A 21,793-nucleotide genomic window follows, 5' to 3' on the forward strand; every position below is an offset into this window, starting at 1 on the left:
TACCCAGATCAAAATTTTCTAAGTCTTTTTGAATGGAAAACACTTAGAATTTTTTTTTTTGTTTACTAGTTTTATTTGCTAATTATCTAATACATGTATTCATCTCTTAGACTGGTGTTCCATGTTTTCTTAACACTATCATCCTTATTTGCTATGTTACATTTGTAGTTATTATTAATATATTTCAATTGCCTCTGGCAGTTAGAATTTTTCCTCTGGTTGAATTGAACCATGTAGGAATTACAATGTTTTCTACTTAAACTAAACTTAACCTATTTTATACTAAGGGTACAAGGAGTTAATCGTTGCAATAGAAGATTGCAACGATTTTTTATCTAAAATTGAAATTATTTTGTTGGACATTTGTTGCAATGTCTCAATATTAGAAATTCTATGAAGTTCATTGGTACTATACCACGGAGGCAACTTCAGAATCATTTTCAAAATTTTATTTTGAATCCTCTGGAGTGCCTTCTTTCTGGTATTGCAGCAACTAGTCCATATTGGCACAGCATACAACATGGCAGGTCTAAAATTTGTTTGTAAATCAAAAGTTTGTTCTTAAGACAAAGTTTTGATTTTCTGTTTATAAGTGGATATAGACACATAATATATTTGTTACATTTGGCTTAAAGGCCTTCAATGTGATTTTTAAAAGTTAATTTTTGATCTAGCAGAAGTACTAAATATTCAGCTTCGCTAGAGTAATTAATTGGAACCCTATTCATAGTGACAATATGTCTGCTAGAAGGTTTCAAATAAGAAGCTCTCAGCTTATGTGGGAAAATTATAAGCTGAGTTTTGGAAGCATTCGGAGAAATTTTCCATTTTTGCAAGTAAGTGGAGAAAATATCCAAACTTGTTTGCAATCTACTACAAATGACACGAAGGCTTCGCCATTTGGCTGAAGGGCCCGTGTCATCTGCAAAAAAAGATTTTAGACACCCTGGTGGTAAATCAGGTAAGTCAAAGTAAAAATGTTATACAATATGGGCCCCAGTATGCTGCCTTGGGGGACACCAGCCCTTACAGGTAATCTATCAGATTTAGTATTCTGATAGTTTACCTGCAGTGAAACGATCTGATAAATAATTTTGGATCAGTTTAATGATGTACAGAGGAAAATTAAAATTCATCCATCTTACCATCAAACCTTCATGCCAAACACCGTCAAATGCTTTCTCTATATCAAGAAGAGTAACTCCAGTCGAATATCCTTCAGATTTGTTGAGCCGAATTAAGTTCGTAACTCTTAATAACTGATGGGTGGTTGAATGCCCATGGCGAAATCCAAATTGCTCATCAGCAAAAATAGAATTGTCATTAATATGAACCATCATTCTATTTAAAATAATCTTTTCAAACAGTTTGCTTATTGAAGAAAGCAAACTGATTGGGCGATAACTAAAGCCTCAGCTGGATTTTGTCCGGCTTCAAAATTGGAACAACTTTGGCGTTTTTCCATTTATCTGGAAAGTATGCCAATTGAAAACATTTGTTAAATAAATTAACCAAAAAGGATAAAGAGCTCTCAGGAAGTTTTTGATAAGTATGTAGAAAATACCATCATCACCCGGGGCTTTCATATTTTTAAATTTTCTAGTAATAGATCTCACTTCATCCAAATTAGTTCCCAACGAAGGGTCAAAAACATTATCTTGATCGAGAATGTCTTCGAAGCTTCGTGTAACCTGATCCTCAATTGGACTAGTGAGACCTAGACTAAAATTATGGGCACTCTCGAACTGCTGAGCAAGTTTTTGAGCCTTTTCGCCATTTGTTAATAAAATTTTATTTCCCTCTTTAAGCGCTGGAATTGGCTTTTGAGGATTTTTAAGAATTTTCGTTAAATTCCAAAAGGGTTTCGAACTGCGATCCAACTTCGAGACATTATTCTCGAAGTTGGTATTTCTCAGAATAGCGAAACGTTAATTTCATTTTGCAAATCTCGCCAAATAACTTTCAACGCGGGATCGCGAGTTCTTTGGTATTGCCTTCTTCTCACATTTTAAAGACGGATCAGTAGCTGAAGATCGTCGTCAATAATAATGGAGTTGAATTCAATTTCACATTTAGGAATTGCAATGCCTCTGGCTTCGACAATTAAATTTGTCAAAGATACGAGAGCATTATCAATATCACTTTTGGTATCGAGAGGAATATCAACATCAAAATTCCTATCGATATACGTTTTATATAAATCCCAGTCAGCTCTATGATAATTAAAAGTAGAGCTGATTGGATTATAAATGGCTTCTTGTGAGATTTCAAATGTCACAGGAAGATGATCAGAGTCAAAGTCAGCATGAGTTACCAATTGGCCACACAGCTGACTTGAATCCGTTAAAACTAAATCAATTGTAGAAGGATTTCGACTGGAAGAAAAACAAGTAGGGCCATTGGGATATTGAATAGTATAATATCCCGCAGAACAATCTTCAAATAAAATTTTGCCGTTGGAATTGCTTTGAGCATTATTCCATGAACGGTGTTTGGCATTGAAGTCACCAATTACGAAGAATTTTGATTTGTTGCGAGTCAGAATTTGAAGATCAGCTTTCAACAAATTCTTTTGCTGCCCATTGCATTGAAAAGGCAAGTAGGCTGCAATGAAGGAAAATTGTCCAAAATTTGTTTCAACAGAAACTCCCAAGGTTTCAAAAACTTTGGTTTCAAACGAAGAAAATAATTTATGTTTGATACGTCTATTAATGACAATGGCGACCCCACCACAGGCGCTGTCAAGACGATCATTTCTGTAGATAAAATAGTTTGGATTTCTTTTAATGGAAGTCCTGGTTTTATATACGTTTCAGTTATAATGGCAATATGCACATTATGAACTGAAAGGAAGTTGAATAATTCATCTTCCTTGCCCTTTAGAGAGCAGGCATTCCAATTTAGAACTTTCACACAATTATTTTGATCCATTGAAACGGAGTCCGATAACAATTTTTGTGTGTACTTTATACCAACCTGAACAGCTTCAGGAATGGTATTTGCTTTGAACATTGCATCAATCATGTGATGCAATTGTTCAGTTAAAAAATCAAAATCGGAAGCAGTCATGCTACCTGAATCGGCAACATGACCGTTATTTTCCGTTGGGACATGGGTATAAACCTCATTTTGAGAAGAGAAATTTTGTCTACCAGCAGCGATGTTTGCATACGTAGGTACATTGGAAAAATTGGAATTTACTGAAGTGCTTGCTACCCGTTGACGAGCGGCAAAATTTGTTTGTGAATTGTGGTGGGTATGAATTGCTCGACCGGTAACCGGTTTCGAAATTTGAGCGTTTGAAAAATTTCTACCCGTCGAATCTGGGATCCGATTGGAATTTCCGTCATCAATTTTGCACGGGAATTCAAAACTTTTTTGCGTGAAGGGCATTCCCAGAAATTGGATTTATGATTCCCCCCACAATTTGCGCACTTAAATTTATTGGAATCTTCTCTCACAGGACATGCGTCCTTGGCGTGAGAGGTTCCACCACAAATCTTGCATTTAGCGTCCATGTGACAATGTTTGGTTTCATGACCCCACTTTTGGCACATACGGCACTGGGTGGGGTTTTGGAAATTTCCTGCGGAAAAGGCCTGCGGAAATGTTCCCATGTAACACGGACATGGGACATAATACAGGCCTTTTCCAAACTTTTCATATTATTTAGTTCACTTTTGTTAAAATGAACTAAATAAAATTCTTGAGAAATGCCCTCTGGGGACTACCAGAGTGAGATTTTTTTTTTCATCTTAATTACTTGGACTGGTGAAAATCCAAGTTATTGAGAAATTTCAATTTTAATCTCATCCAGTGATTTATCATCACGGGGGAGACCTTTCAAGACGACTTTGAACAATCGCTCAGTTTTGTCGTCGTATGTGAGAAAACACTTAGAATAATTTTATGGATATGGGAACGATTGTTTTGCAGAGTATAAAAATGCATACAATATGGGTATTGCCGGAATGGATTCGATGAGTAGAAGCCGGAAATCGATGTTTGACGCCATTTTGAAATTCAAGATGGCCGACTACCGGTTTGATAAAGGACCGGAAACTCATGCAATATGGGAATTGCAATTGACGGAATGGGCTCGATGAGTAGTAGCTGGAAATCGATGTTTGGCGCCATTTTGGAATTCAAGATGGTGGACTTCCGGTTGCTAAAAGGACCGGAAACCCATGCAATATGGGTATTGCCGGAATGAGCTTGACGAGTAGAAGCCGGAAATCGATGTTTGGCGCCATTTTGAAATTCAAGATGGCTGACTTCCGGTTTGATAAAGGCCCGGAAACCCATGCAATATGGGAATTGCCGGAATGAGCTCGACGAGTAGAAGCCGGAAATCGATGTTTGACGCCATTTTGAAATTCAAGATGGCCGACTACCGGTTTGATAAAGGACCGGAAACCCATGCAATATGGGTATATCCGGAATGAGCTTGACGAGTAGAAGCCGGAAACCGATGTTTGGCGCCATTTTAAAATTCAAGATGGCTGACTTCGGTTTGATAAAAGGATCGGAAACCTATGCAATATGGGTATTGCCGGAATGAGCTCAACGAGTAGAAGCCGGAAATCGATGTTTGACGCCATTTGAAATTCAAGATGGCTGACTTCCGGTTTGATAAAGGATCGGAAACCTATGCAATATGGGTATTGCCGGATTGAGCTTGACGAGTAGAAGCCGGAAATCGATGTTTGGCGCCATTTTGAAATTCAAGATGGCCGACTTCCGGTTTGCTAAAAGGACCGGAAACCCATGCAATATGGGTATTGCCGGAATGAGCTTGACGAGTAGAAGCCGGAAATCGATGTTTGGCGCCATTTTAAAATTCAAGATGGCTGACTTCCGGTTTGATAAAAGGATCGGAAACCTATGCAATATGGGTATTGCCGGAATGAGCTCGACGAGTAGAAGCCGGAAATCGATGTTTGGCGCCATTTTAAAATTCAAGATGGCTGACTTCCGGTTTGATAAAAGGATCGGAAACCTATGCAATATGGGTATTGCCGGAATGAGCTCGACGAGTAGAAGCTGGAAATCGATGTTTGGCACCATTTTGAAATTCAAGATGGCCGACTTCCGGTTTGCTAAAAGGACCGGAAACCCATGCAATATGGGTATTGCCGGAATGAGCTTGACGAGTAGAAGCCGGAAATCGATGTTTGGCGCCATTTTGAAATTCAAGATGGCCGACTTCCGGTTTGATAAAAGGCCCGGAAACCCATGCAATATGGGTATTGCCGGAATGAGCTCGACGAGTAGAAGCCGGAAATCGATGTTTGACGCCATTTTGAAATTCAAGATGGCCGACTACCGGTTTGATAAAAGGACCGGAAACCCATGCAATCTGGGTATATCCGGAATGAGCTCGACGAGTAGAAGCCGGAAACCGATGTTTGGCGCCATTTTGGATTTGAAGATGGCCGAATTTGAGTTCGTTAAAACGACTGGAAACCCCTGGAATATGGGTATTAACGGAATGAGCTCGACGAGTAGAAGCCAGAAATCTATTTGCCGCCATTTTTGAATTCAAGATGGCCGTTTTCCGTTTCGATAACACGACAGGAAACCCTTTCAATACCAATGGTCAGAAACCATTATAAGAATTCCTTCGGCATTTCTTCCAGAAAAAATTTCTCCGGAAGATCCTCACAAAAATTCCTCTAAAAGTTCCTCAGAAGAATTCCTCAGAAAGTTCCTCAAAAATATTTCTCCCGAAGTTCCTCAAAGGAATTCCCTCGGGAGTTCCTTAAAGAAATTCTCTGGAAGTTCCTTCTGGAATCCCTCAGGAAGTTCCTCCAGGAATTCATCGGGAAGTTCCCCCATTCCTCCGGAAGTCCCTACAGAAATTCCTCCGGAAGTTCCTCCGGGAATTCCTCCGAAAATTCCTCCGGAAGTTCCTCCGGGTTTTCCTCTGGAAGTTCCTCCGGGTTTTCCTCTGGAAGTTCCTCCGGGTTTTCCTCCGGGTTTTCCTCCGGAAGTTCCTCCGGGAATTCCTCCGGGAATTCCTCCGGAAGTTCCTCCGGGAATTCCTCCGGAAGTTCCTCCGGGAATTCCTCCGGAAGTTCCTCCGGGAATTCCTCCGGAAGTTCCTCAGGGAATTCCTCCGGAAGTTCCTCCGGAAGTTCCTCCGGAAGTTCCTCGGGGAATTCCTCCGGAAGTTCCTCCGGAAATTCCTCCGGAAGTTCCTCCAGGAATTCCTCCGGAAGTTCTTCCGGGAATTCCTTCGGAAGTTCCTCCGGAAGTTCCTACTGAAATTCCTCCGGAAGTTCCTCCGGGAATTCCTCCGGAAGTTCCTCCGGAAGTTTCTCCGGGAATTCCTCCGGAAGTTCCTCCGGGTTTTGCTCCGGAAGTTCCTCCGGGTTTTTCCTCCGGGTTTTCCTCCGGAAGTTCCTCCGGAATTCCTCCGAATTCCTCCGAAGTTCCTCCGGGAATTCCTCCGGAAGTTCCTCCGGGAATTCCTCGGAAGTTCCTCGGGAATTCCTCCGGAAGTTCCTCCGGGAATTCCTCCGGAAGTTCCTCCGGGAATTCCTCCGGAAGTTCCTCCAGGAATTCCTCCGGAAGTTCCTCCGAATTCCTCCGGAAGTTCCTCCGGGAATTCCTCGGAAGTTCCTCTGGAATTCCTCCGGAAGTTCCTCCGGAATTCCTCCGGAAGTTCCTCCGGGAATTCCTCCGGAAGTTCCTCCGGGAATTCCTCCGGAAGTTCCTCCGGAATTCCTCCGGAAGTTCCTCCGGGAATTCCTCCGGAAGTTCCTCCGGGAATTCCTCGGAAGTTCCTCCGAATTCCTCCGGAAGTTCCTCCGGGAATTCCTCCGGAAGTTCCTCCGGAATTCCTCCGGAAGTTCCTCCAGGAATTCCTCCGGAAGTTCCTCCGGAATTCCTCCGGAAGTTCCTCCGGAATTCCTCCGGAAGTTCCTCCGGGAATTCCTCCGGAAGTCCCTCCGGGAATTCCTCCGGAAGTTCCTCAGGGACTTCATCCGGAAGTTCCTCTGGGAAATCCTCGGGAAGTTTGCTCGGGCATTCATCAGGAAGTTCGACCGGGACATCCTCCGGAAGTTCCTCCAGGAATTCCTCCGGAAGTTCCTCCGGAATTCCTCCGGAAGTTCCTCTGGGAATTCCTCCGGAAGTTCCTTCGGGAATTCCTCGGAAGTTCCTCCGGGAATTCCTCCGGAAGTTCCTCCGAATTCCTCCGGAAGTCCCTCCGGAATTCCTCGGAAGTTCCTCCGAATTCCTCCGGAAGTTCCTCCGGAATTCCTCCGGAAGTTCCTCCGGGAATTCCTCCGGAAGTTCCTGGAATTCCTCCGGAAGTTCCTCCGGAATTCCTCCGGAAGTTCCTCCGAATTCCTCCGGAAGTTCCTCCGGAATTCCTCCGGAAGTTGCTCAGGAATTCCTCCGGAAGTTCCTCCGGGAATTCCTCCGGAAGTTCCTCCGGGAATTCCTCCGGAAGTTCCTCCGGGAATTCCTCCGGAAGTTCCTCCGGAATTCCTCCGAAGTTCCTCCGGAATTCCTCCGGAAGTTCCTCCGGGAATTCCTCCGGAAGTTCCTCCGGAATTCCTCCGGAAGTTCCTCCGGAATTCCTCCGGAAGTTCCTCCGGGAATTCCTCCGGAAGTTCCTCCGGGAATTCCTCCGGAAGTTCCTCCGGGAATTCCTCCGGAAGTTCCTCGGGAATTCCTCCGAAGTTCCTCCGGAATTCCTCCGGAAGTTCCTCCAGGAATTCCTCCGGAAGTTCCTCCGGGAATTCCTCCGGAAGTTCCTCCGGAATTCCTCCGAAGTTCCTCCCGGAATTCCTCCGGAAGTTCCTCCCGGAATTCCTCCGGAAGTTCCATCCGGAATTCCTCCGGAAGTTCCTCCGGGAATTCCTCCGGAAGTTCCTCCGGGAATTCCTCCGGAAGTTCCTCCGGGAATTCCTCCGGAAGTTCCTCCGGGAATTCCTCCGGAAGTTCCTCCCGGAATTCCTCCGGGAAGTTCCTCAGGAATTCCTCCGGAAGTTCCTCCGGGAATTCCTCCGGAAGTTCCTCCGGAAATTCCCCCGGAAGTGCCTCCAGGAATTCCTCCGGAAGTTCCTCCGGGAATTCCTCCGGAAGTTCCTCCGGGAATTCCTCCGGAAGTTCCTCCGGGAATTCCTCCGGAAGTTCTTCCGGGAATTCCTCCGGAAGTTCTTCCGGGAATTCCTCCGGGAATTCCTCCGGAAGTTCCTCCGGGAATTCCTCCGGAAAGTTCCTCCGGAAAGTTCCTCCGGAAGTTCATCCAGCAATCCCTTCGAAAGTTCCCCCACAATTCCCTTTACCAGTCCCCCCAGAACTTCCTCCAAAGGTTCCTTCAGGAGATCATCCAGAAATATTTCTTGAAATTTCTTCATAAGTTCCTCCAAGAACTCCCCTGGAAATTCATCTTGAAATTTTATCCGAATTCCTCCTGAAATTCTACCGAGTTCCTCCAGAATTTCCTCAAGAGTTGCTCAGTGTTCCTCAGAGAAATCTAGCTTAACTTTCCAAATAGACCTAAGTAACATTTGTTTTAATGAAATAATTTGAATATTGCAATCCACAGATCAATATGAAAGCTTTTGATTGCAGTACTCAAATTAATTAATTTGAAAAATGTTGTTTAGGTCCTTTTGAAAAGTTAAGCGAGAAATTCCTCCAGATGTTTCTCGAAGAAATTTCTTCGGAAGTTGCTGGAAGGAATTCCTCCTGAAGTTCTACAAAGGAATTCCTCCGGAAGTTCCTTCAGGAACTCCTCCAGAAGTTCCTTAGAGGAATTCCCCTGGAAGTTCCTCAAAAGCATTCCGCCGGAAGTTCCTCAAAGGAATTCCTCCGGAAGATCCTCAAAGGAATTCTTCCGGCATGTGGTCCCGTAGCGTAGTTGGCTATACGTTCGCCTTATAAGCGAATGAACATGGGCTAGATTCCCATCCTCTTCACCAAACCCTCGTCAGTCACCGGCAGCGCAGTCCCAACGGTGGCGTTTGGGGTAACGCCTCACGGACACGTCTGCCAGACAACAACTGATAAAACTGATCTCGAAGGCATTCCTCCAACGTACTTCGAAAAATGGCAACCGAACAAAGCAACCATCATTGGATTCACCATATGGACAAATGGACACAAGGACTCACGATGATATCGGCAACGACAACAATATCGAACTACGGGTATCCATAGATTCTGTACAGCAGAATACTACAGTAGATCTCGGTTCAGTAGCGCTTAAGAACACGGAGTGCCTACTAAATAAATATATGAATAAAAAATCCTCCAGCAGTTCCTCAACGGAATTTCTCAGGCGTGTTTTCTGAAATTCCTCCGAGAATTCATGCGGAAGTTCCTCAAGATTTTTTCCGAAAGCTCCACAGGAGATTTATCCGAAGTACCTCCTGGAAATCTTCTGGAAGGTTCTCCAGACACTCTTCAAGAATTCCTTCCAGAAATTCCTCCGATGATTCCTGCTGAAATTCCTCCTTACTACAAAAACTAGAAATTAAAAAAAGCACCAAGAATGCAAGTTTCTAATAAAAATAAAATTTTACTTAATTATGCTTGTCGACGGGACAAGCATGCGAAACAGACTCGCTGGCCGACGAAGGGGAGAGAGCCACAGCAACCAGGGACGCTTAAGCGGGGCGAAGATGAATGCAACGATGATGGCTGATGACGTTGAACGGTGCTCTGCTATGCAGAGTAAGCTCAACGACTCGTCTTCCGCAGGTTTAGTCATCAACGTCAACAAAACCAAATCGTAGGACGTAAACACGGCAACCTCTTCCAGTTTTACAGTAGTTGGCCAATCAGTGGTGAATGTTGAAAAGTTCGAATATTTTGGAAGCCATGTGGTGTCAGACGGCGGTACCAAGATCAACATAGGCGCACGAATCTAGAAAGCAAGGGCTGCCTTTGCGAGTTTAAGTAATATCTGGAAGAACAGGCAGATATAACGCATCAAAATTCGAATTTTCAACTCTAACGTGAAATCTGTACTGTTATACGATTGTTCATCAACAGATGCCTACGGTACATAATTTGTGCCTGGTGGTCTCACAACTGGATCTCAAACAATGAGCTCCATTGTCCGATAGTAAAGCCGAGGCCGATAGTAATGGAAACTCGGGATCGGAAGTCAGGCTGGATCGGCCACATTTCACGAAGGAGCGGAAAGGAAATATGCAAACTAGCATTAGACTGGAGCGCAGCGGGACATCGCAGCAGAGGCAAACCCAGAGGCTCATGACGGCTCATAGAAGAAGTCGACCTTAATCTAACCTGGCTACAGGTAAAAGCGATAGCTGGTCGTCGCTCAGGATAGAGATCTTTCAAGTTGGCCCTTTGCTCCACCGGGGGCGTACAGGATTCATAAGTAAGTAATAATCTTCATGCTGCTAGATAAAACTGAACTTAACAGTAAAAATCCTCTTCAAAATTGTACAACTCCCTTCAACCTACTTCTTTAACAGTTCTCCAATATCCATCGATATGGTAGAACATATTCGGTGGCGTGGTAAATTCACATACAGCGGCACGCCGACGCGGCGACGGCATAAGAAAATCACAGGTCTAACTGGAAGCCAAAATAACGCCAAACATCAATTTCCGGCTTTCGCTCATCGAGCCCGTTCCGGCAATACCCAGTTTCTAAGTTTTTGTCAATCAAATAGACTGATAAACTTTTCACTTATCAATAAATTTTCTAAGTCTTTTTCAATGAAAAGGACTTAGAAAATTTTTCGATGGTATTTTTTTACACGGATTTTCGAATTAACGCGGTTTTTTTACACGGTTTTTTTTTGCGAGGTACGTATCCCCCTCGTAAAAAAAAAAACCTGGGTGTAATGTGCAGTTGGAATTTTTTCACAGGTCGTGATAGGTCTCCAGATTGTGATTAATAATCAGAAATTATCGTTTTTGTTGAAACTAATAACAGTACAAACTAGAAAACCTTTTTTTTGTGTTGTTAAATTGACGGCTGGGGCCAATGTGCCCTAAACAACCTTTTCAAATTATATCAGCGTTGTGATTGGGGTGGTCGGTATTGACCATTTTTGACAGATACCGTTATTCGGTATTTGGGTGAGTCAATAGCGGTAATATATACCGGTTTTGTGAAAATTTCAGGAAAAGAAAAATTTTTGATTTGGACTTTTGGATGTAAAACAATATTTGTTGACAAATTTTAAATGTTAAATGTTAAAATGTTAAAAATCATTGCTTGTTGAGGTGGGCAGAGCAGAAACTTACGTAGACATTACATACTAAGCGACTCATCTCCCAATCCGCATTGCATTTTGTTGGCAATGTTGTCAATTACTGAGAATGCCCTCTCTGGTCGATCCGAAGTAGGACGAATGGTTCCAAGTCAAAAATTAGTGTCAAATACTTGACCTCAATCCCTTCCAACTCATAGTAGGAGAATTCGTTACGGATTGCATGCAAGGATCCTGGCGTGCATTTGCCACCAGCAACGCAAGTGTTTTGTTTGCTACAGTCTTTTCACAAGTTGTTCTTTAATTGATAAACCAGAAAAAAATATCCATAGAGGCATCTTCTTCGTACCGATCTTCAGGTATGGTCGTTGTCTCAGTTTCAACAATCGTATCAGAAATGATTGGACGCTTCAAGATCCCGTCCGCTTGCTTAATCAAAGTAGCTCTGGATACGAGACGAGCCAGCCTTGGGCTGAAAGTCTCGTTAATAAAGATAAAAAAGCTCTGGATGCCTCGAAGAAAATGCCAAAATTGTTTCTGATTAATTGCTTCGCGGCAGAATTATTCAAAAAAGCAAAAAGATCGGCGTATTTGAATAGTCTCTCTTGGATTCATTCCTTAAAAGCATCGAATAAGTGGCGGAAATTTAAGTGGCTTGATTTGATATTTAATTGTTCCAACATAATTTGAAGCGCCATGTCGGCTTCATATAGAGTGCAGAACTCACAGAGCAGTAGTTAAACAGCAGCTTGAACAGGCTCGAGGGCTTGAATTATTTCACCAACCGCCAAACAATCATCACTGAAATTGAATTTGGATTAAACTCATGGATCCGTCTGAGCATAGATAACATGTTATTCCAGCGTGCCTTAATTGGCATCAGCTACTAATTCAAATTCTTTCCGAATTCAGAAAGTACATATTTTTGCAGAAAATCGTTTTTCACAGGTGATCTCCGGAAAAGAACTACTACGGCTCGTACCTTTTTCATAATTTCATACATTGCGGGAAAATTCTCGATTTTCATTGAAGAAAAAGTCATTCGCAGATGGCTAAGAGAATGAAGCAACGGGTATGATTAATAACGATGTTGATCGATTGTTGTTGTAGCGTGAACGTCGTCAATGATGCTTACTTGGCAAAGTTACTTAGGCCCGCATTGATTTGTTGTATGCTTGTTGTGCTCGATGTATCTTTACTGCTTGTAACCGAATATTTGTCTTATCTATGCTGGATTTACTGTTTATATGGGACAGATATATGATTACATGCAACTGAGCTTTATTATTAGAATTACATATTCGATATTTTTTATACTGACAGCAAAATTAGAAATACCGTAAATACCGATATTTTCCGTGTCTAATACCGGTATTTTCGGTACCCAAAATTGACTGGTAATACCGGTATTAACGGTTTCGGTACTACCGGTTAGACCACCCTAGTTGTGATATCTATAGCTGGGAGACCTACATCTACTTTAATTGCCTACTGTTGGGCAATTCGGTGTTAAGCTTTTTTTTCAAATCACATTACCGGAAATCATAACCAGAATCGTTGGACCGACCTCGGCACTCGCACCGCCATCCAACCTGCTGAAGAATGAAAAAGGAAGTGCTTCGGATATGTAGGACACCACCAGTGCGGACGTCATCCACCACCGGAACTGTCGGACCACCTCTGCAACTCGAAGACGAAGTCGGCGCAAAAGCGTCCCCTGCGATAGCCGCCGGTAGTCGGGACACAACAGTGCGAAAGTTTCTTTCACCGAAATTGGTGGACCACCCTCGACGCCGGGGGTGCGTGGTCAGATGGATTCGAGCAGTGCTGCAAAGTGTCACCGTACAAGTCACGCAAAGCGTGACAATAACAAAATCCAGGTCATGTGTCAAGTACTCAATTGTGATGCTCAATGTGGATCTCACATGCTTGGTGTAACGATCACCATGAAAGTGACATTTTAGCAACTAAATAGCGCTTGGTCACTCACCATGTCTTCACTTCTTCTGCCTGTGATCACCAGCATGAATGATAGGAAAACTTTCCTGATGTTGTGGTTGTCATATCCATGTCATCTTGACCATCGTGATGATCACTTGACCTATGCGGTGTTTGGTTCGAAATCAACGCTCGACAGCAATGGAATAATCCACTTAGCGGAATTAATGGATTTTGCTGTGATAAAAATGCATGAAACCAAAATAGAATTTTTGGGAACATTTAAGTGTTCTTATTGTTTATATTGACTTTTTGTGCAATATTTTAAGAGGTGCTATTAAAAGAAAAGTACATACATAGTTTTCCAAATTTGATCCAGACTATCTTTTGAAAAAGGCCAAATTTTTTTTATTGATTTTTTCAAATGGATACAATTAAAAAACGACGCATCCTACAAAAAAATGTTGTATGGGTGACTATCGCAAAATCGTTCAAAGTTTCTAATAAAGATATCGGAAACAATTCAAATTGAGCCCTACACTGAAAAAAAAATCAGTTTCAACAGTTTCAAAAATTAAAACTCGATTTGCGAAAAAACGCTTTTTTTTATTTGTATGAAATTGTGTCTCAAGATAGGTGATTATGTTCCCTACCAACCGTCCATACATCGCAAGCTTGACACTTTTAAGGGAAAAAAGTTTTTCTAACAAAAATTTTTTCTTGTCGGAATTGATTTTTTTTTCAGTGTCAAGGAGTGTCAGTGGATTTAACATATACATACATATATTAAAATATTCCTGTACAGTCAAGCAGAGTACAATATTTAGGTCGTAACTAATCGCAACGGATAAAAATACACTGAAAATAATTTCGACAAGAAAAAGTTTTGGTTAGAAAATCTTTTTACCTTCAAAGTGCCCAGGTTGCGATGTATGGACGGTTGGTAGGGAACATAATCACCTATCTTGAGACACAATTTCATACAAATAAAAAAAAGCGTTTTTTCGCAAATCAAGTTTTAATTTTTGAAACTGTTGAAACTGATTTTTTTCAGTGTAAACTCAATTTGAATTGTTCCGATATCTTTATTAGAAACTTTGACTGATTTTTGCGATAGTCACCCATATAACATTTTTTTAGGATGCGTCGTTTTTTGATTGTATCCATTTGAAAAAATCAATAAAAAAATTTGGCCTTTTCAAAGATAGTCTGAATCAAATTGGTAAAAAAACAGATTGAAACCATTCTACAAATACGGCCCATACAAATTTCAGAACCCTCCCATACAAAATACGTTACGAGAAGGTGGGTGGGGCTTTCAGCCCCAGGTCCATTTAGCGTCATGTTATTTGTGAATGAACCCTTAATTTAACTATTGATTTATCCAATTTATCAATCAAAAACGACCTCAGTCCAATCAACCGACAACAAAATCAATCAATAACGGTGCCCACCTGCACTTTTAACAGCTGACCGACCTGATGCTCTTTATGGCTCTCAGCTTGTGGTTGTCAATCTGCAAATTGTCACGCTTACCGAAGGTACTCACGTATCAGCTTCTACATGTCACGATGCGCTTGCAGTGATTGTCAGTAAAGAACATCGTTTAAAAGCGTGGTGGTTTTTGTTTTCATATCTGATCATCTGGTGATGGTCACGACATTTTGCAAGACTGGATTCGAGGGATTGAGACAACGTTGCAGTGGAGCAGTGGATCAGCCAGCCATGTGGGCGAACAAGCATAGCTAGGGGCCGGATTTATAGAAGAAGTGCATAAGCACAGCACATATAAGCTACTGCGATCTATGTGTAACTTGTGTACTGTTTGGGAAGTGTTCTTACAGCTACGATAAGCTCTGAAACCCGCCGGCTCACCGGATGGGAAGGAATCACAGGGTCGTTGAAGCAGCAAGTTTCCAATCTCATTCAGTTCCTTGGTGAGGCTCATTGGCACGGGGAACACAATGGTAAAACAACACTTGCTTGAGGAGTTTGCACGAGAACGACGGACATACAAATAAAGCCTTACAACAAGGGTGCTCAAAAGCCGTAAGAAAGCAATTTTATATTCACCAGAGGAAGACGAGGCTTGAATTTTCCCTTTTGAACACGGAAAACGTAAAACAATAGGAAGTGCAAACCAGATAATTCAGGGCTACGCTCTAATAAAAGTAGACGGCATCACAAAGTTCCAATTACATACTATTTATTAATTAACTTGTCCATTTTGAACACCTCTTCTACATTCTGACGTCACATAAGGTACTTGCGTATGGTTTTCGTTGGGATCCGGATCCGTAGTGGGTTTGGCTTGCAGGTGGCAGTTGATAGGTGGCGTTGCTGTTGATTCCGGTGGCGTATTCTGATGTCGGTGGGTGGTTCGTAGTGGCTTGGTGATACTTTCGTCGGAAGTTCGGGGCAGTTATCGATGCTTCCCGACTCGACACGGAGACAGACGGCTTCCCGCATGGAAAGGCCTTCCAAGGCTGACTCACCATTCTCCGACGTATGCTGCCCGAAGAAGGGAAATTGGTTCTCGAATGTCTTCCTTTTCTGCGCATCCATGGCTTTGAAGATAGACGTGCGCATCTAGCGAGGTTATGTCGGTCCAGCGGCTAGCTTGTGCCGAAGAAAAGAAATAAAGAGAAAGGCCCTTGATGGACCTTTCTCTTTTCACAGCAACTATTCTTATAGATCTCTATACATTTAGATCAGGCACATTATGGGCAAAATCTACGTACTATTTCTTTTACTTCTTCTCAAAAATAAGTTTTACGTACTACTGCCCGTACTAATAGTTTTTAAGGAACACAAACTGTACTTTTTTAATAAATTTCGCTAATCACGACGCGCACTACTATTTCGTCCGCTGGTCGAGACAGAAAAGATCTTTCTTAGCCATGGCCGAGTATTTATAAGATTTTCATTTGTAAGAACGGAATGCAAAATTCATAATATAAATTGATTTTACATTGAATATTTTTCTCCTTACCTCACATGTACATCCGTGCGCCTCACTGGCGTACTCTATGTGTCGCGCTTGACATCATTCTGACATGCTATTGTTTTGACAGAGCATTCACACCACTGCAAATGAGTGTTGTCACGAAAGGAAAGAATGAGAGTCATGATGCTGTCAGTTTATTTTATTAGGGTGGGACATGAATTTGGACTTGCGGTAGAGCCAGCAAGATACAATTGGAACCGAACGGTTACAGCTCTTCGTTAGTCACTAACGGTATCACGTCGACTAACTCGTACGGTGTAGCGGGCCAGTTCGAGGATTCATGTTTCGGAAACAACCCTTCGATAATTCTGGCTAACATTGCCAGGTATTTTTTAGGAGGCGTGCTGCTGGTCCTAGATATCACCATCCTGTATGCGTCTCCCCATGTATTGTCAATCGCCATTCTGCGCAGCTGTTCGAAGCAGGCTCTCTTACTACATTTGATCTTGTAGTTCAGAGCTTTGCTCGCTGTCTGGAACACCCGGCGTCTGTCGACCCTATCAGCGTCGATTCTTGTCCGTCGTAACCTTCTTTTAGCTCGAAGACAGGTTCTACGAAGATCTGCGATCGTGTCTGATCACCAATACACTGGTTGTCGATATCCGGAAGGTTTGGTCCCCCTAGGTATCGTCACATTGCATGTACGTGATAGTACATCGATTAACTCGTCGCCTCGGTTACTGCATCCAGGCCCTTGCACGGGATGTTCGAGACTGGGCAAAGGGCTCGTACTTGAACCTCATCACCCAGGACCTCCTCCGTCAACTATTTGTACTCAGAGCTCTTCTGAGCAGCATCCCGTTCCAAGACGAGAATCATTTCGGCTTTCCGCGTTCTTTGGATGCAGTTGACATCGAGAGCTTCGCTTGGCCTCTCATGGCCTTCAAGACGTTGGCGTAGCTTTTATCGTCGGTCTTGATGATAACCGCCTCACCTCTGTCTTTGCGCTTGCCACTGCCATTAGAAGGCGCATCCGTCCTCTTCTGGGCTCTACCCTTCTTCGCAGTGGCGCGTACTGCTCCGCCTGCCACACTCCTTGCGGCCTGCTGCTGACTCCGTTCACTACCTTTCTCCAGGACAGGTCTTCTTCCCGGCTATCTTCAGTGGTCCTCACTGATAGCGGCACTGGTTTACTCTTCTCCATGGGACCATGGGTTTACTCTCCATAGAAACCACTGAATTCGTGGTAGCTACATTCAGGTCCGCCTCCTGCGTGACCTTACTGAGTTTAGGGGCCGCTCCTGACACGGCCATGCGTCTACGAAGTTCCGCGGTCTGGTCCTCCGTCAGCCGATTTCTGCGGCAAAGACACGATACCTCGATTCGACATCCTCTCTGGCCTTCTCCGCCTGGCTCACCGCCAGCTTTCTCTCCTCAGTAAGAGTGCGGATTTCGCGCTCCGCCTCCTTACTGGCCTCTAGCAGGGTCCTCCATTCGGACTTTGCCTTCACTACCAGAGCGCAAAGAGCCTGCACAACAAGTTTCAGATCCTTGCTGTAGTTAACGCGATTATCCAGAAAGGACATGCCAAATTGCTCACATCCGAAACATCGGTGATCATCTCCATTGCAATGGATTGTCTGGCCTCCGCGTTCGTCGTGGTTGGTCATCACTGATTTAATCACCATTGTCAAAGTGGGGCCGTCCATCTCAACTTCGATCTGCACCTCCTCTGAACCTCCACAGCCTTCTCCTTCGCTTTCCCCCGGCGGTCTTTGGGGTGACCTCTCGAGGTTATTACGTCTAGCGAAAAGATTCTTCTTGCCGCCACCCTGCACAGTTTTGGTTTTTAAATAATTCATATCGACTGGGTCCCCCACGGCTGCTATCGAATCCTACTGATGTATCTCCTTCACGATCCCATGGTTATCTATACATACTTTGCGGCATGCAGGGAGGCAATGCGAGGGTTGACACTTTCGTGTTCAGAGCGAGATCAGCACTAGTCAGGAAAGAGAATCTGAGCCTTAGTTGTCAAACTGAATGGCAAGATTGTACCACGTGCTACAAGGCCCGCCACGGTTCTATGGGACGGAAGATAGCCTATTCACCGTTGCAGGTCGGGGTCATCCTGCCTGATTAAGAGAATAGAACGTCCAGACTACCAGCCCTCACTTCACAATATTGCTATATTCAAACACACAATCTGTTATTGGATTATCTATCCAGTATCCAGCATACCATAATCAGGATCTTACTGGAATCAACCCTGATGTGCCGATGGAACTCCCTAAGCTTGTGCTTCATAAGCGGCACACGGTCGCTTTTAAAGAGTCTGCTTACGGACATTTGTGGTTTTAGAGGGATTTACATAGCAGAGCCCACTGCTAATCCCCACCACGTCCTAGGCAGTTCCCCTAACTCGCAGTCACTTAGACATGGTCCCTGCTACCCAATGGGGTTCTCTCTATAAAATATGTAATGTTACTTTCAGAATGTAATACGAAGCACAGGGGTTGACACGAGTGGTACGATTTTCACGAAGTCCGTATTTGGTTTCGCCGACAACATTGTTATTCTGGCACGTAACTTTAAGACGATGGAAGACGAAGCACATTATAGGAAGAGGCTCGACAGAGGACAATGTAAGCCACCCAGCATGAGTTTGTCAGCGGTGACGAAATCTAGGTGGTTAAAGAATTCGTGTACTCGCGCTCACTGGTGACCTCCGATAAGAATACCAGTAGAGAAATTCAGACACGCAATATGGCAGGAAATTTCCGCAATATGGCGTTTTTTGGACTCCACAAAACGCTCCGATCGCATAGCGTTCGCCGTCGTACCATACTGACTATCTACAACACGCTCATTGATCGATGAACGTGCACTTGTCTGTGTCAAAAATTGCGACAATTGAACTCCATAGCACAATAAATACAATCGCTAATTCTTGTTTTCAATTTATTTACTCGCAACACAAATTGAGCCATCTTATCTCATCTTAATCAGAGCGATTTAATGAATGTTTTCTGCGAAACCAGGTGATTACCATTTCTAATCCAAAAAGCTCGTCCCAGTTGGTCTTTCCTTTCAGCCATCTATCCCAATTATCTCCGCCCAGTACAAATCCTACCGGCCGGTCGAAGATTGGGTGATAGATGAGCAATGGTTTTGCACTTTCCTTATCTTTCGTACAAGACCTATCGTTTCACGTTTGTTTGTTCTCCTTCCGTCAAACATTGATTACAATTAACGTTCCACGATGGCGATGTGGACCACCACCATCACCGCATCTGGTCATGGGGCCACGACGACGGCCCGGGGCGCCATCATTAATCAGCATAATTTGTCGCCTGTTTTGCGCGCTTCTGCAAATATCCTAACACGAGGGTGGGCGGCATGACGTGACGGTGACGATGACGCAGCCACTCGCGAAATGTGACGTTTGATAAATAAAACTGTGGCGATTAATCATCGTGATTTTTTTTCCTTGTTTGCGTATCGTCATTGTTTCAGTTAGAAATGGGGTGGACGGAAATGGACCGGTCACCGTTATCGGACCCAGGGCAGGAGGGATCATAGCGATATTATTTATAACTTGCCATAAAAGAGCACTTGCTGTTTTTCATTGCAACTCATTTGGTTCAACAAGCTGGAAACATATGTTTCCCATAATGAGTTATGAATTGTGTTGGCGTGGCGATTGATTTTGCCGATTGGAACATGTGTTGAAATTAATTATACTTAGATCAGTAACATAAATCGGATGTCAGAACCAAAGTTGATTATGAACATTTGCGCGAATAATGAAGCTAATACCGGTTGATATATTCTACTGTGCAAAATTAATTGATTCAACTAATCCAAAACTAACACACCGCTACAGCTACCTTGATTGTTTGAGTGCCCTTGGTCACAATAGTCCCATCCCTAAGATCTAAGATCTAAGCACACCTTTGGTTTTCCCCTTCGCAGTGCGGCGTTCCAACACCGGCAGCTCCAACAACAGCACCACCGTTGAAATCGAGGAATGTGAATCGCTTTCGTTGGGCAGCTTCCGTTCCAGTGGATCGGCAAAACCGCAGACCATCGTGCAGCAGTCATCGGAGAAATCTTCGTCCACATCCCTGTCGACGCTTTCATCGCCCTCGCCAGCAGCGGAGCCAACGCGCAACATTCGACCGAATAGATGGGGGACTCACGAAGCATCGACGCCAGCCAGAGATCCGGAACGGGTCCAACAGAAAACTATTGAGATTGAGTCCCGCTTTCAAAAGAACGATGCGCAGTCCAATACTGACTTGTCCAATACTGAAAGTTTAAGCAAGTATCATGATTCAAAGTCTCAATTCTCATCAAGAAATTCAGAGTCGATAATTGATAGCAAAGTGTTGGTTACTCACGAAGCAGTGACGCCATCAAGAGAGCCGGAACGGGTTCTGCAAAATACTATTGAGATTAAATCCCGATTTAAGAAGGACGATGCGCAATCGAATTCCAGTTTTTCGGTGGAAGCATGCGAAAGTTTAAACAAAAATGATGTTTCAAAGTCTCATTACACATCAGAAAAATTAGAGTCGATAGTAGATAGCAATGTGGTGATGACAGAAGCTGATTTAGCACAGTTGAAGAACGATATTATTGAGCATTCAACGAAAACATTTGTAAATAACAAAAGATACGGAAAGGCGGAAGTCTTCAATTTCTTCTTTACCCGAAGTAGTTGTGAAAACTAACGAATCAAGTGAAATGATCAATGGTTGTGATGAATCAACATTAAAATCAGAGACCGGGAACGATCACAACAATATGCTCCAACCGCCGACACACACCAATCGAAAAACAAAATCCCATCGACGAGTCATTTTCAGGTCCTGTTCAGCACAAACCAACCGAAGACTGTAACGAGTTCAACATGAATCGGAACTAAATGTCACAGCTGGTGACGTTCGGCGCAGATCTCCATCAGTCGTCAAACATTCGGTTCTTTCCAGTTTCCGCGCCACATCGACGCTTCCAACACAAGTTCCACCAGCCTCGCCTGGTCCTATTTACCCCAGCTATCGACGTCGCATTCAACTTCATCTCTGGCTTCTCTCGATCCAACTCCTGCAACACCGCAGCCTTCCCAATCGCCGGTGCAACGCCGTCAGCCTAAAATCCTATGCCCAGCGGCACCACCGTTCCAGCTTCCATGTGTTACCGAACTAAATCGCATCCTTCAATCCGTCAACCAGCCCCAGCTCCGAAACTCAAACGAATCGAATAAATTCTATGTTGAAAACCCGGTGCATAAAATATTCAAATCACATCCCTCGAAAATTGCGCTGCGCTGGTAGCTCACGACCACATTCACCGTTATGGGCAGGGGAGGAGGAGGGTGATGAGTACCTAAACTATACGTGTTTTCGCGCAAGCACCTGCATCACGCGTGCGGTTGTTATTGACGTCGCCCCGCCACCAGCGTCATTATCGTCGTAATCATCGGTGTCATTACCGCCGTAGTCATGAGCGTCATCCACCGTAGCCTCCTGTACCGATCTTTCTCATCCCATTTCGGAGGATGTCACTTTGGGTTGATTGCCGCTCGTTTTGATTGAAGCCATCTCCCAAAGTCCCGACGAGGTTGGGTGCAAAATTGCAGCAATTAAGGCGCGATATGTGACGTTTTGCGCTTTTTCGCGGGGCGCAGGGTTGC

At 43.7% G+C, this 21,793-nt stretch overlaps 1 protein-coding gene across 2 annotated transcripts in view; it reads left to right on the forward strand.

Moving 5' to 3' along the window:
* LOC134205769 (uncharacterized) overlaps nucleotides 1-21,227 on the forward strand; it is a 259,278-nt gene extending 238,051 nt beyond the window's left edge. Inside the window, exon 2 of one of the 2 annotated variants that reach the window (XR_009978193.1) lies at nucleotides 20,071-20,212. Coding sequence is in view for 1 of the 2 variants with exons in the window: in XM_062681349.1 (XP_062537333.1) it covers nucleotides 20,071-20,831 (761 nt within the window). In the remaining variant the exon portion in view is untranslated. Of the gene's footprint in view, nucleotides 1-20,070 lie in introns of both variants that reach the window. The other variant, XM_062681349.1, reaches the window with a different exon arrangement.
* Nucleotides 21,228-21,793: the final 566 nt, after the last annotated feature.

Source organism: Armigeres subalbatus, chromosome 1 (genome assembly GCF_024139115.2).
Source record: "Armigeres subalbatus isolate Guangzhou_Male chromosome 1, GZ_Asu_2, whole genome shotgun sequence".
Taxonomy (NCBI): Eukaryota; Metazoa; Arthropoda; class Insecta; order Diptera; family Culicidae; genus Armigeres; species Armigeres subalbatus.